Genomic DNA, 14,089 nt, shown 5'->3' with positions numbered 1-14,089 from the left:
ACCACCCCAATAATCCTGTGTAATGTAGAAGAGGTGACTGTTCGTGTGAAGAAAAAAAAAAAACACACCCTAAAGAACTGGCAAGGTTCTGACTATTAGGCTTAGTGGCCAGAGTGAAAACTGCAAGAATTTGTACCTTTTTAAAATAAAGAAAGACTAGAGATGAGCGAACACTATTCTAAACAGCCGTTTCGAATAACACGCTCCGATAGAAATAAATGGACGTAGCCGGCACGCGGGCGGGCTAAGCAGCCGGCTGCCGGCAAAGTTTGTGTGCCGGCCGCTTCCATTCATTTCTATGGGAGAATGCTATTCGAAACGGCTGTTTTGAATAGTGTTCGCTCATCTCTAATAAAGACATGAAAAATGAAATCTAAATACTGTCAAAAATACCTACAAACCTATGGTTATCATCAAGCCCTGGTTAAAAATAGTTCATGTTTGGTGACACATTCCCTTTAAGAAGAGGCCACCGATGGACATCAGCTTCTAACTACTATAACTAGAAAGATCATCTCCCATTCTGAAGGACCCAGCCGGTCTGTTCATTACATCTATAGCACATTGATTTCAATGGACACGGTGTAATGCTTCATTTTGCCAGCGGGGGAGCTGCAGGAGAAACAAGCACCTGTTAGGTTTCTTAGCAGATTACTGATGATCACATATTTACTAGGGGTCCTACCAATGGGGTTTAGGTGACCTTTACAACAAATAAAAGGTATTACCAAAGTGAACATGCTTTTATCAAACTAAATTATAAACCAGGCCATCATCCCAGTTTCCGCTGTATCCGGAGAATAACTGGGCATGGCGGAGACTTGGGACAAACCCTACTTTTTTGGAACCTTCCATTAACAACTCCCTGGTCAGAAAATGTCCCCCGGAAAGCTGCATATCTTTGGGGAAACCTGGCAGTAGGTGTTAGATTTAACTACAGCGCCACCACAGGCCAAGCCAAAGAATTACACAGTGTCCATTCGGGTCAATGGGCTGTCTGTGCAATGTAGGACAGGACAAGTCCTCCAGAGTAGGAGACACTCTTGGTAACTACTGTGAGCAAGAAAAGAGGATTATCACTCAGTATTGTCAGTCTTCTAAACCAGGCGAGACCTTTATGAAATGAATATCCGGCAATAATATTCAGTCTTTTTTGTTATTTTTAGTAAATCTCGTTTTCGCTCTGATCCTCGAAATAAAGGAGCGGGGAGAGTCAGTTAATGCTCTATGAATTGCGTCTCTTCTATCATAAGCTTCCACTGTGATCTTATTGTATTTTCTTTGGCAAAGTCTCAAGTAATTTCGATTCATGATAATAAGAAAGGAAGAATCTCAAGCAGACTTGTCAGACTCACACCCTGCTAACAATGGGACAGATGGAAAGTGCCAAGAGATAGGCTGTCATGTTATTCTTCCCATACAGGATGAAATATCCCATCACTGGCGGTACACAAAGCTCTTCTACTATACTCTCCGCTGCCTGGAAATAGATGGGTGAAGTCTCCATAATGATGAGCTGCGGAATGTTCTAGAAACTGATGTAGCCACATTTATTTTGTATATAGAGCTGCACTCACTATTCTGCTGGTACACTCACTGTGTACATACATTACATTACTTATCCTGTACTGATCCTGAGTTACATCCTGTATTATACTCCAGAGCTGTGCTCACTATTCTGCTGGTGCAGTCACTGTGTACATACATTACATTACTTATCCTGTACTGATCCTGAGTTACATCCTGTATTATACTCCAGAGCTGCACTCACTATTCTGCTGGTACACTCACTGTGTACATACATTACATTACTTATCCTGTATTATACTCCAGAGCTGTACTCACTATTCTGCTGGTACAGTCACTGTGTACATACATTACATTACTTATCCTGTACTGATCCTGAGTTACATCCTGTATTATACTCCAGAGCTGCGCTCACTATTCTGCTGGTGTAGTCACTGTATACATACATTACATTACTTATCCTGTATTATACTCCAGAGCTGCGCTCACTATTCTGCTGGTGTAGTCACTGTATACATACATTACATTACTTATCCTGTACTGATCCTGAGTTACATCCTGTATTATACTCCAGAGCTGCACTCACTATTCTGCTGGTACAGTCACTGTGTACATACATTACATTACTTATCCTGTACTGATCCTGAGTTACATCATGTATTATACTCCAGAGCTGCGCTCACTATTCTGCTGGTGCAGTCACTGTGTACATACATTACATTACTTATCCTGTATTATACTCCAGAGCTGCGCTCACTATTCTGCTGGTACAGTCACTGTGTACACACATTACATTACTTATCCTGAGTTACATCATGTATTATACTCCAGAGCTGCGCTCACTATTCTGCTGGTACACTCACTGTGTACATACATTACATTACTTATCCTGTACTGATCCTGAGTTACATCCTGTATTATACTCCAGAGCTGCGCTCACTATTCTGCTGGTACAGTCACTGTGTACATACATTATATTACTTATCCTGTACTGATCCTGAGTTACATCCTGTATTATACTCCAGAGCTGCGCTCACTATTCTGCTGGTGCAGTCACTGTGTACATACATTACATTACTTATCCTGTACTGATCCTGAGTTACATCCTGTATTATACTCCAGAGCTGCGCTCACTATTCTGCTGGTGCAGTCACTGTGTACATACATTACATTACTTATCCTGTACTGATCCTGAGTTACATCCTGTATTATACTCCAGAGCTGCGCTCACTATTCTGCTGGTACAGTCACTGTGTACATACATTATATTACTTATCCTGTACTGATCCTGAGTTACATCCTGTATTATACTCCAGAGCTGCACTCACTATTCTGCTGGTGCAGTCACTGTGTACATACATTACATTACTTATCCTGTACTGATCCTGAGTTACATCCTGTATTATACTCCAGAGCTGTGCTCACCATTCTGCTGGTACAGTCACTGTGTACATACATTACATTACTTATCTTGTACTGATCCTGAGTTACATCCTGTATTATACTCCAGAGCTGCACTCACTATTCTGCTGGTACAGTCACTGTGTACATACATTACATTACTTATCCTGTACTGATTCAATGCTGCAGTTACAATACAGCCGTTGGCTACAATCTATACGTATTAGGCTACACTGCACAGTATCTTGTATAGACATTACATCACCCAGAATGCTCTCAGAGAATATTCTGTATAGACAGAATCAGTAGGTGATGAGAAAAATAAAAAATGAGGTCTACAGTCACTACAGGTAACGCAGCTCTAGGAGTGACTAGAGTATAAGACATGATCGGTATATGACAAGTACTAGCATTATCCTCCTATATACCTGGACAGCGCTGTCCCATTACACCTCAGTGTCACTCACCTTTCTTAAAGGCCAGGCCGGACTCTCTGACATTATTAATATACAGATGGGGTCTTCCTTCTTCTTCCATGGAGCACAAGGAGAATCCTAGAAAAGACCAGAGACAGGACATGGATAAGGCGCAATGTACACAGCCTCAGATACAAGTGCATACGCTGGTCAGAAGAAATAAGAGCTTGTGAAGATACAACTCAGGGACACCATATCCAGAGGGAGGGATCGGATTCTCGCACTATTGCAGGACCTGCACAAGGTCAGATCTGTGCAGGTCCTAACGTCAGAGAACAAGAAAGAGTGCAAGCCGCTGAACTGCTATGTAAGTGTGTGGTGGTATCTATAAGGGCTCTTATCTGAGGGTCTGATCTAGGGATCTACGACCCTGACCCGGGAGGCCCGCGTGTGCCCACAGGGTTCGACCCGGGGGGCCCGCATGTATCCACAGGGTCTGACCCGGGGGCCTGCATGTATCCACAGGGTCCGACCCGGGGGCCCGCATGTATCCACAGGGTCCGACTCGGGGGCTCGCATGTATCCACAGGGTCCGACTCGGGGGCTCGCATGTATCCACAGGGTCCGACTCGGGGGCTCGCATGTATCCACAGGGTCCGACCGGGGGCCCGCATGTATCCACAGGGTCTGACCCGGGGGCCCACATGTATCCACAGGGTCTGACCCGGGGGCCCGCATGTATCCACAGGGTCTGACCCGGGGGCCCGCATGTATCCACAGGGTCCGACCCGGGGGCCCGCATGTATCCACAGGGTCCGACCCGGGGGCCCGCATGTATCCACAGGGTCCGACCCGGGGGCCCGCATGTATCCACAGGGTCCGACCCGGGGGCCCGCATGTATCCACAGGGTCCGACCCGGGGACCCGCATGTATCCACAGGGTCCGACCCGGGGACCCGCATGTATCCACAGGGTCCGACCCGGGGGCCCGCATGTATCCACAGGGTCCGACCCGGGGGCCCGCATGTATCCACAGGGTCCGACCCGGGGGCCCGCATGTATCCACAGGGTCCGACCCGGGGGCCCGCATGTATCCACAGGGTCCGACCTGGGGGCCCGCATGTAACCACAGGGTCCGACCCGGGGGCCCGCATGTATCCACAGGGTCCGACCCGGGGGCCCGCATGTATCCACAGGGTCCGACGTGGGGGCCCGCATGTAACCACAGGGTCCGACCCGGGGGCACACATTTATTCTAGGACAGTCATTCAATGTAATGCTTGTAATCCTCTCCAACTGAGGACACTGACCAAGTTTTCCTTATTCTTAGCAACAATTGGGGTCCCAGAGGTTGTACCCCACCACTCTGTTATAACGCCATCTGATCTGCAGATATAAACAATCAAAAAATGGATGCAGTAAAACAACCCTTAAAGTTGGAGAGTGACCATGTAAGCTTCTTCACTTCTCTAAGAATCTGGGGATTGTCTTGATCTTCGGCTCAGAGGTCCTGGATTGTGGAAACACATTGAGCTAAAGAAGCATTGTCAAAAGACATCAGCCATATCAAAACTTAGTCACTGACGATCCAAAAATTATGGAAGTGTCACAAATAAAGAAGATAAGTGTGTGAGGGGAGACTTCGGTGCAGAGACTCCAATAGATAGTGGAGCAAAGGAGCTGCTGAGCATCAAGTATCTTGTTGGCCCTTCCTCCAAGAAAGGAGCTGCTCTGTATTGGTGGGGCTGCAATGTCTCAGACCCCACCTATCCTCAAGGGTTGTTTTTTTACCGCATTGCCCCCTAGAAGGCAACTACGACCGGTCCCATGCACTGCTGTGCAGGATAAAACCATGAGGAGGGGGGGATGCAGCGCTGATTTCATGGTGTGACTCATTTTGAGAAACAATGGGAGTATAAGAGGTTAGACCTCCACCATAATAAAAATCTTAAAGGGGTCATCCAGTTTTATAGTGTTTTTTTTTTTAATGACCTAAAGATAGGCCATCGGTAAAAAATCAGTGGGGGTCTGATACCTATCTGTGCGCCCATGCTATCACAGGCTCCTCCCCTGAATGTGAATAGGGAAGGGCTGTAATAACATTGTATGGCCACTGAAAGACAGAAGAGGTCATTGCCCCCACATACATCTGATCAGCGCGGACCCTAGATGTCAGACCCACAATGATCTTATGACCTACAGTATGACCGATTTTGTATTAGAAATGATTTTAATTTTCGAAAATTGTGTAACTTTAGTTTACTGACCACCCCCTGCCTTAATATGGCACTCTGAGACACGAAAGGAGGTGATGTATAGAAACGGATCACCTTGATATAGGACAAATACATTAGGAAAACCCATAAACAATTCAAGTATGGTAAAAGTGAAGTTAGCAGATCGTCCTCTAGGTGGCAGTGGTGTACTACATGAATATTTACAGCTCACAGTTGCTGTTATTTCGGCCGCTGCTCCCGGTGAATACATTACATCTGTATTCCATGATATTTGATCACTCATTTTCACATCTAGGTCCTCCCCACATAATACCGCTCCTGTAACTTACACTATATTGAGGTTACACCAGTCACACTAGTGTTAGTCCATATTAGCTATTACATTGTGACGTTATGGGATATCTTGCTGTGATTACTGCCTAGGGCAATGGCCCTGCTCGCAAAGTGGTGTTGATATCCGCTGTAACTAGGCAGGGGGTCCTGATATCTAGAAATGGTGGCAAACAGTAATTCCTCCTGACCCCTACATTCACATGCATGCTCGGCATGCATGTTTTCTGAAGAGTGGGAGAGGAGCAGGACCAATTGCCAGACACCTGTAATGGCGGCCTCTCCAGCATGTTGAAATCCAACAGCTGGATCTTTCTCTCCCACATATCTGCCATCAAGGGAAGCCGGAGAATCCCTTTAATCTGCGGCAAGGTGTCTGTTGCCCCTAAGGCTCCTTCTCTAATGTACGTGAATCGTGTCGCCATGTGACCCCGAGGGTGCGGTGACTCCGGCCTAAAATGGCTAAGGGTGACCCAGCGACCTTTGATCACAACCAAAGTTGCCATATAGACCTAAAGTATATGGCCAGTATAAGACTTGGGATCAGGCATCGCCCACAAGGACAGAACAAATAAACTCACCGAAGTTGTCAGAAGGTTCGATCTTCTCCAGCTTTACGTACTTCATACATTTTGGACAGATTTCAATTTCTTTATAAAGCTGAAACAAAGAAAGAATAACCTTTATACTCTTCATTCCTTAAAAATCCTAATGTACACACAACCCCAGAGAGGAGCCGCTCGCCACCTGCCCCAGCACCTGTACTAGCCGCCATTGTTTGCCGAGTAAGAAGACTCCACAAGTCACACACACCTGCAGGGGGCGACCTCTGCCAATGTATCACCTGCCATAGGGACTAGTAATAAGGCAGCTGGAAAACTGCTTTATAACAGCCGACAGCTGGATTTATGGCTACGGGGACATTCCTCACCCCTATCGTGAGCAGGTGGTTAGATGGGGGAGGGGAAGTTATCAAGAGGAAAAGAAAGTTGGAGCTGTAAAAGGGTAAAAATATGGAAACGTATAGAGACAGATAGAGAGATAGATAGATAGATAGATAGATAGATAGATATGAGAGATAGATAGATAGATATGAGAGATAGATAGATATGAGAGATAGATAGATAGTTATATATGCACACAGGTCTCCGACTTTTGGACCGTCCAGGCGCAAAAAGTGGGTACCATAGTGGATAGAGGAACCAGTGAGCCTCCTCTATCCACATATACCAAGGCATGAGATGTAGTACAGACAGCGCCCCCATCAGCCATAGCACAGAACTTCTGCAGGTCCTATATAAAGTCTCATTTCAACATGGCGCCACTAACCCACTCCGTGGCCCCTGATTATCATAAACAGATGGTCAGGGGTCCCAGTAGATGTAGACCCAGAGAGGAGTTAATAAGACATATAAGAAGAAGGGGGTGTAGGGGCATCAGTATTACCAGCTCATAGATCTCCTCTTCATGTTTCGGAATATAGTGCCGCGGCTGGTTGTCGATTAAGAACTTCAGTCGAAGGTAATGGGCGGCGTAGTCCAACTTGTGAGTCTGCAAGATAAGCAAAAGTAATGCTAGTACTGCAAAATGAGGACTGTGTTTAGTTTTATAGGAACATTTTGAGCTGACAGACTCCCTTTAAAAAAGGACTAAGTCAGATCACTGACTTCATGGCTTCTGCGACCACCTCTGCTCTTATTTGCACTATTTTTGTACATAGCACTGTACATCTTCACAAGCTGCAAACGTCAAGTATTTCACTTGAATTACCACTAGGGGGCAGTCATGATGCGTCACTGGCAGCCTCACTGTCACTGCTACTAGACTGCACTCTATACTAGCCCTTGTCCGTGTAAGTGAAACCTCCCCTTTAAAGCAAGGTTTGAGATGTCTCTTCCCTGTCCAAGTTAACAAGGGGCAGGGGTGTAGCTATATGCAGATCTTACCGGGACCCCTAAGGTGCCCCCGCCACTTAAAATATACCAGTATTCTAAATGGCACAAGGTAGTGACCCCAAGTAGAGCACCATTATATAGAGCGTCTATCACCTTGGAGGACCCATCCCGTCCTGCACTACACAGACCGATTGGACTGCTCAGTGTAATGTTTAATTTCCCCTGTTGGGGCGCTGCAGGGAAACTGAACACTGCAAGGATTCTGAACAGATTACATTTCATCCCAATGCTCCACAACGGCGTTGTATTTGTGAACTCTACATTAAGGACGCAGTTTAGGCTGAAATTCATTATGGGTTAACCAGACCCTTTTCTTATGTTGTAGTGAGGCATTTACATACATTCCCATCATGCTCCCTTCTACATGGCACAGGGATTTTATCAGTGAGATAAGTGCACATATGTGACAAGTGACGTGCTGGGTTCAGCATGGGGTCATCCGTCCTCCAGACATCACGTAGCTTTCTCCAGATGATGCACGGTCACAGCCAAGTCCATATCTGGGCTCTAGTACACAATGTGGTAGCAGCTTGTAGCCTCAGGAAATCCTAATCAAATGAAATCACAATAATCCAGGTCACTGCAGCATAGTATTGCGGCCAGAGCTTGTGTGACAATACTGTCGTACAAAGCGGGCACTCCAGACATGACCCTAGCAATTACCTAGAGCTGTACCCATTCATTTATCACACTGGTACCTACTTAAAGGGAGTCTGTCACTAGAAAGCAGCATATCAACCCAGCCCTACAGAGAGAGATGGTTCTGGTGACACTAACCTATCTATCTGCAGGGCGGGGGTGATATGCTGGTTCTGGTGACACTAACCTATCTATATGCAGGGCTGGGGTGATATGCTGGTTCTGGTGACAGTAACCCAGACCTGGGCAAAGTCCGGCCCCCGGGCCATATCCGGCCCTCTGACTGATTCAGTCCGGCCTGCACAGCTCTGACTAGGGAGGCGTGTCTAGGGGGCGTGTCTAGGGGGTGTGACTTAGTGCCGGCCGAAGATGGAGATGTGGAGCGTGTCATAAAGTACTGAGAGATGTAAGGTGAGCTGCAGGGGGGAGAGAGAGAGAGTGTGAGTGTCTATATGTGTGTGCCTGCCTGCCTGTCTATATATGTGTGCCTGCCTGTCTATATATGTGTGCCTGCCTGTCTATATATGTGTGCCTGCCTGTCTATATATGTGTGCCTGCCTGTCTATATATGTGTGCCTGCCTGTCTATATATGTGTGCCTGCCTGTCTATATATGTGTGCCTGCCTGTCTATATGTGTGCCTGCCTGCCTGTCTATATGTGTGCCTGCCTGCCTGTCTATATATGTGCCTGCCTGCCTGTCTATATATGTGCCTGCCTGCCTGTCTATATATATGTGCCTGCCTGCCTGTCTATATATATGTGCCTGCCTGCCTGTCTATATATGTGTGCCTGCCTGCCTGTCTATATATGTGTGCCTGCCTGCCTGTCTATATATGTGTGCCTGCCTGCCTGTCTATATATGTGTGCCTGCCTGCCTGTCTATATATGTGTGCCTGCCTGCCTGTCTATATATATGTGCCTGCCTGCCTGTCTATATATGTGTGCCTGCCTGCCTGTCTATATATGTGTGCCTGCCTGCCTGTCTATATATGTGTGCCTGCCTGCCTGTCTATATATGTGTGCCTGCCTGCCTGTCTATATATGTGTGCCTGCCTGCCTGTCTATATATGTGTGCCTGCCTGCCTGTCTATATATGTGTGCCTGCCTGCCTGTCTATATATGTGTGCCTGTCTGCCTGTCTATATATGTGTGCCTGCCTGTCTATATATGTGTGCCTGCCTGTCTATATATGTGTGCCTGCCTGTCTATATATGTGTGCCTGCCTGTCTATATATGTGTGCCTGCCTGTCTATATATGTGTGCCTGCCTGTCTATATATGTGTGCCTGCCTGTCTATATATGTGTGCCTGCCTGTCTATATATGTGTGCCTGCCTGTCTATATATGTGTGCCTGCCTGTCTATATATGTGTGCCTGCCTGTCTATATATGTGTGCCTGCCTGTCTATATATGTGTGTCTCAGTAACCTAGGGGCAGAGATGGAAGGGGAATGTTATACTAGGGCAGAGTTGGCAGATGGAGGGGGGGGGGGGGGAGACATGAAATGGGGAAAATAAAGGGGGATATGAAACTGAGGGAGAAATGGAGGGGGGGGGGGGCGCAACATGAAACTGGGGATAGATGAAGAGGGCACAGACTGGGGGGACATTAAACCGTGGAGGAAGCTGTAGGAGGACCTGTCTGTCTCTAGTTGCCCCCAGTTTGTCACCCTCCAGCTACCCCTATAGTTTAATGTCTGCTTCCTGATTTTAATGTACCCCCTAGTTGCCCCCAGTTTCATGTCCCACTCCAGCTGTCAATTTATTGCCGCCCTCCAACTACCCCCACTGTTTAATATCCCCCTCCAGCTGCCCCAGTTTCATGTCCCCTCTAGTTTCCACCAGTTTATACTGGGGCACCAGGAGAGGGACTTAATACTGTGGGGCAGTTGGAAGGGAACATTACAATGTGGGGGCATATAATGTACGGGTGACTGTAGGAGGATTATACTGTGTGGGGGCACATGGAAAGATGATTGGGAATGGGCAGAGTCAACGTAGAAGTGGGTGGAGCTAAATTTGTCATGGCACGGCCCTCTAGCATAGTTTCAATTTCTTATACGGCCCCATGGGAAAATTAATTGCCCACCCCTGCAGTAACCTATCTATCTGCATGGCTGGGGTGATATGCTGGGTCTGGTGACACTAACCTATCTATCTACAGTACTGGGGTGATATGCTGGTTCTGGTGACACTGACCTATCTATCTGCAGGGCTGGGGTGATATGCTGGTTCTGGTAACACTAACCTATCTATCTGCAGGGCTGGGTGATATGCTGGTTCTGGTGACAGTAACCTATCTATCTGCAGGGCTTTGGGTGATATGCTGGTTCTGGTGACAGTAACCTATCTATCTGCAGGGCTTTGGGTGATATGCTGGTTCTGGTGACACTAACCTATCTATCTGCAGGGTTGGGGTGATATGCTGGTTCTGGTGACACTAACCTATCTATCTGCAGGGCTGGGGTGATATGCTGGTTCTGGTGACACTGACCTATCCATCTTCAGGGCTGGGGTGATATGCTGGTTCTGGTGACACTAACCTATCTATCTGCAGGGCTGGGGTGATATACTGGTTCTGGTGACACTAACCTATCCATCTTCAGGGCTGGGGTGATATGCTGGTTCTGGTGACACTAACCTATCTATCTGCAGGGCTGGGGTGATATACTGGTTCTGGTGACACTAACCTATCTATCTGCAGGGCTGGGGTGATATGCTGGGTCTGGTGACACTAACCTATCTATCTGCAGAGCTGGGGTGATATGCTGGTTCTGGTGACACTAACCTATCTATCTGCAGGGCTGGGGTGATATGCTGGTTCTGGTGACAGTAACCTATCTATCTGCAGGGCTGGGGTGATATACTGGGTCTGGTGACACTAACCTATCTATCTGCAGGACTGGGGTGATATACTGGGTCTGGTGACAGTAACCTATCTATCTGCAGGGCTGGGGTGATATACTGGGTCTGGTGACAGTAACCTATCTATCTGCAGGACTGGGGTGATATACTGGGTCTGGTGACCTATCTGCAGGGCAGAAGAAAAAACGGTTTCTAATGCCACCTAGTGTTATGTTTCCAGGATCAATTTGGAACACTTAACCACCCACAGGCCTGTACGGACCAATGGTTTAGTGCTCCCAATATCCATGCCTCAATACCTGTCTACTTACTCACTGGACCCATCTCAGCACCTGCGCAGTAAAGTAGATGAAGGACTCCTTGGCTTCTCTGTGCCTGAGGTCTGGTACATGCACAGAAGTATTAACGATAGGTAAGGGCTTTTTGTTTTTCCCTGTATGGACCGTTACAACAGGGCTATTTTAGACAAACCACCAGTCCAAATGGATCTGAAAGGTTCCCTTTAAATATGTGCATAGAGTGGATCTGCCCCCATCTGTGACTTGCACCCCCTCCCACTGCATTACCTTGCAGATAAACTCTAAGGCATCCTTAGCCGTGTCCTCCGGGTGAATCACGATCAGGACCGATTGGTCATTTGGCAAACAGACCCAGGAAGGCGTGAGATAGTCGTGGACCCAGATGTCTGTGTCGGGGTTGTGAGGATGGACGCTGGTCAGAGTCACCTCCTTCTCCTTCTGTACAGAGAGAAACATCACAGGATTACTCCGCCATATAGGAATCTGCGCTAGGGGAAATCCTGTTACCTGTCTGAGGATTAATCCACAACCAAACGGGATTACCAGGGATTATCATTAAATCTGGAGGCTTCTGGTATTAATATATGTATACAAGGCTGAGGTTTCATTACTGTGATAACTACCCCAGAGATCTGCAGAACATCGCACCGCTATCCACTGAATAAACTGGATTGTTTGGACAAAAATATCTGTATGTATTAAACTAAATTATTAATTTATATATATTTTTTAATCTATTTTTATTTTCTATTTTCTGTATGGTCTAAAGACATGGATCCCACGTGGAAGCAAAACCGTTGTCAAAAATGGATCGGTTTTTACCACGGTCATGTGAATATAGCCTAAAGCCTCCGCCAGGCACCTTCACCAATGGGTTAGCCCCTAGAAGAACAAAGGATCAAGCATACTGAAATCCAACATGGCCAATCCTTCTTTTCCCTGACAGCGGACAATGGGGCTGAACCAGAACACCCCATACATATCAGAAGGGTTCCGCTGACCTCTTTCCATATGTCCTGTTGGGGTGTAGAGAATTAGTAGAGATGTTACCTTACTGTAACCCACTCCCGCTCTGGTTTTCCTAATCTATTAGGGTATGACATGACCCCTATGGGCGCAGATTATTGCAATATTACACCCGTCGGGGTCACTACCCCTTGCAATATCCCCCACAGGGCCCCCTTATAGTTATGACTGGGATTGAGCCGATCTTGAGATTTCAGGATCGATTTTAAAATCCGATTTCCGATCATTTTCCAGCCGATCCCGATCGTGAAATTTGCTCGATCGCCGATCAGGATCCGATCTTTTCCAATCCCGATCGCTCAACCCTAGTTATGACAAGTGGCCCCAAAAAAATTAAGAAAAAAATAAAAACCACGAGTGTGCAAATGATGAATTTGATGAAGAATTTCACTAAGAACGCCAGAAATCTTTGCAAATGACCTAGGTGTATAATCACATGGGACAGGAGAGGTATAGAGAGACATTTGGTTGTGCAAGAACCACGGTAACATTGAAGTCCAAGTAATTCTGCAATGTTTTCCTATGGGGAACAAGATCACGAGTGACCTTCTGACCAGGCAGGAAATTCTGCCATCACCGCAATGCTGAATGCAAAGTTATTTCCTATAGGAAACATTGAGCTTGCAGTAATATCACAGTTCTATTGTAATCACTAGTCACATGGCTCTCGCATCACCGGATCCATTACATCTAATGGGAAGGTTACAAAGAAATCAAGCCAAAAGAAGAAGAAAAAATTTGTTATATATAGATAGAAGGAAGATAGATAGTAATGAGAGCGAGAGAGAGAGGGAGAGGGAGAGAGAGGGAGAGCGAGAGAGAGCGAGAGAGAGGGAGAGCGAGAGAGAGGGAGAGAGAGGGAGAGCGAGAGCGAGGGAGAGCGAGAGGGAGAGCGAGAGAGAGAGGGAGAGCGAGAGAGAGGGAGAGCGAGAGAGAGGGAGAGCGAGAGGGAGAGCGAGAGGGAGAGCGAGAGGGAGAGCGAGAGGGAGAGCGAGAGGGAGAGCGAGAGGGAGAGCGAGAGAGAGCGAGAGAGAGGGAGAGAGAGGGAGAGAGAGGGAGAGCGAGAGAGAGCGAGAGAGAGCGAGAGAAAGGGAGAGCGAGAGAAAGGGAGAGCGAGAGAAAGGGAGAGCGAGAGAAAGGGAGAGCGAGAGAAAGGGAGAGCGAGAGAAAGGGAGAGCGAGAGAAAGGGAGAGAGAGAGGGAGAGCGAGAGAGAGGGAGAGCGAGAGAGAGGGAGAGCGAGAGAGAGGGAGAGCGAGAGAGAGGGAGAGAGAGAGAAAGGGAGAGCGAGAGAAAGGGAGAGCGAGCGAGAGAGAGCGAGAGAGAGCGAGACTAATATGCATTGTGGTCTGCCCACTTTAAAGAAAAAGGAGGAGAGGTTGTGCGAAAAATAAGAA

General features: G+C 47.1%; 1 protein-coding gene across 5 annotated transcripts in view; it reads right to left on the bottom strand.

Moving 5' to 3' along the window:
* Nucleotides 1–14,089, bottom strand: part of TIAM1 (TIAM Rac1 associated GEF 1) — a 216,644-nt gene that overhangs the window by 42,502 nt on the left and 160,053 nt on the right. For all 5 annotated transcript variants that reach the window (XM_075263432.1, XM_075263435.1, XM_075263433.1 and 2 more), the window contains 4 exons: nucleotides 11,936–12,106; nucleotides 7,358–7,462; nucleotides 6,493–6,571; nucleotides 3,396–3,482 (listed from right to left, as the gene is read on the bottom strand). In XM_075263432.1, coding sequence (XP_075119533.1) covers nucleotides 3,396–3,482; nucleotides 6,493–6,571; nucleotides 7,358–7,462; nucleotides 11,936–12,106 — 442 coding nt within the window. The remainder of the gene's footprint in view (nucleotides 1–3,395; nucleotides 3,483–6,492; nucleotides 6,572–7,357; nucleotides 7,463–11,935; nucleotides 12,107–14,089) is intronic.

Source organism: Leptodactylus fuscus, chromosome 2 (genome assembly GCF_031893055.1).
Source record: "Leptodactylus fuscus isolate aLepFus1 chromosome 2, aLepFus1.hap2, whole genome shotgun sequence".
Classification (NCBI taxonomy): domain Eukaryota; kingdom Metazoa; phylum Chordata; class Amphibia; order Anura; family Leptodactylidae; genus Leptodactylus; species Leptodactylus fuscus.
The sequence above is the reverse complement of the archived record's forward strand: the minus strand, read 5'-3'. Positions and strand labels throughout refer to the sequence as shown.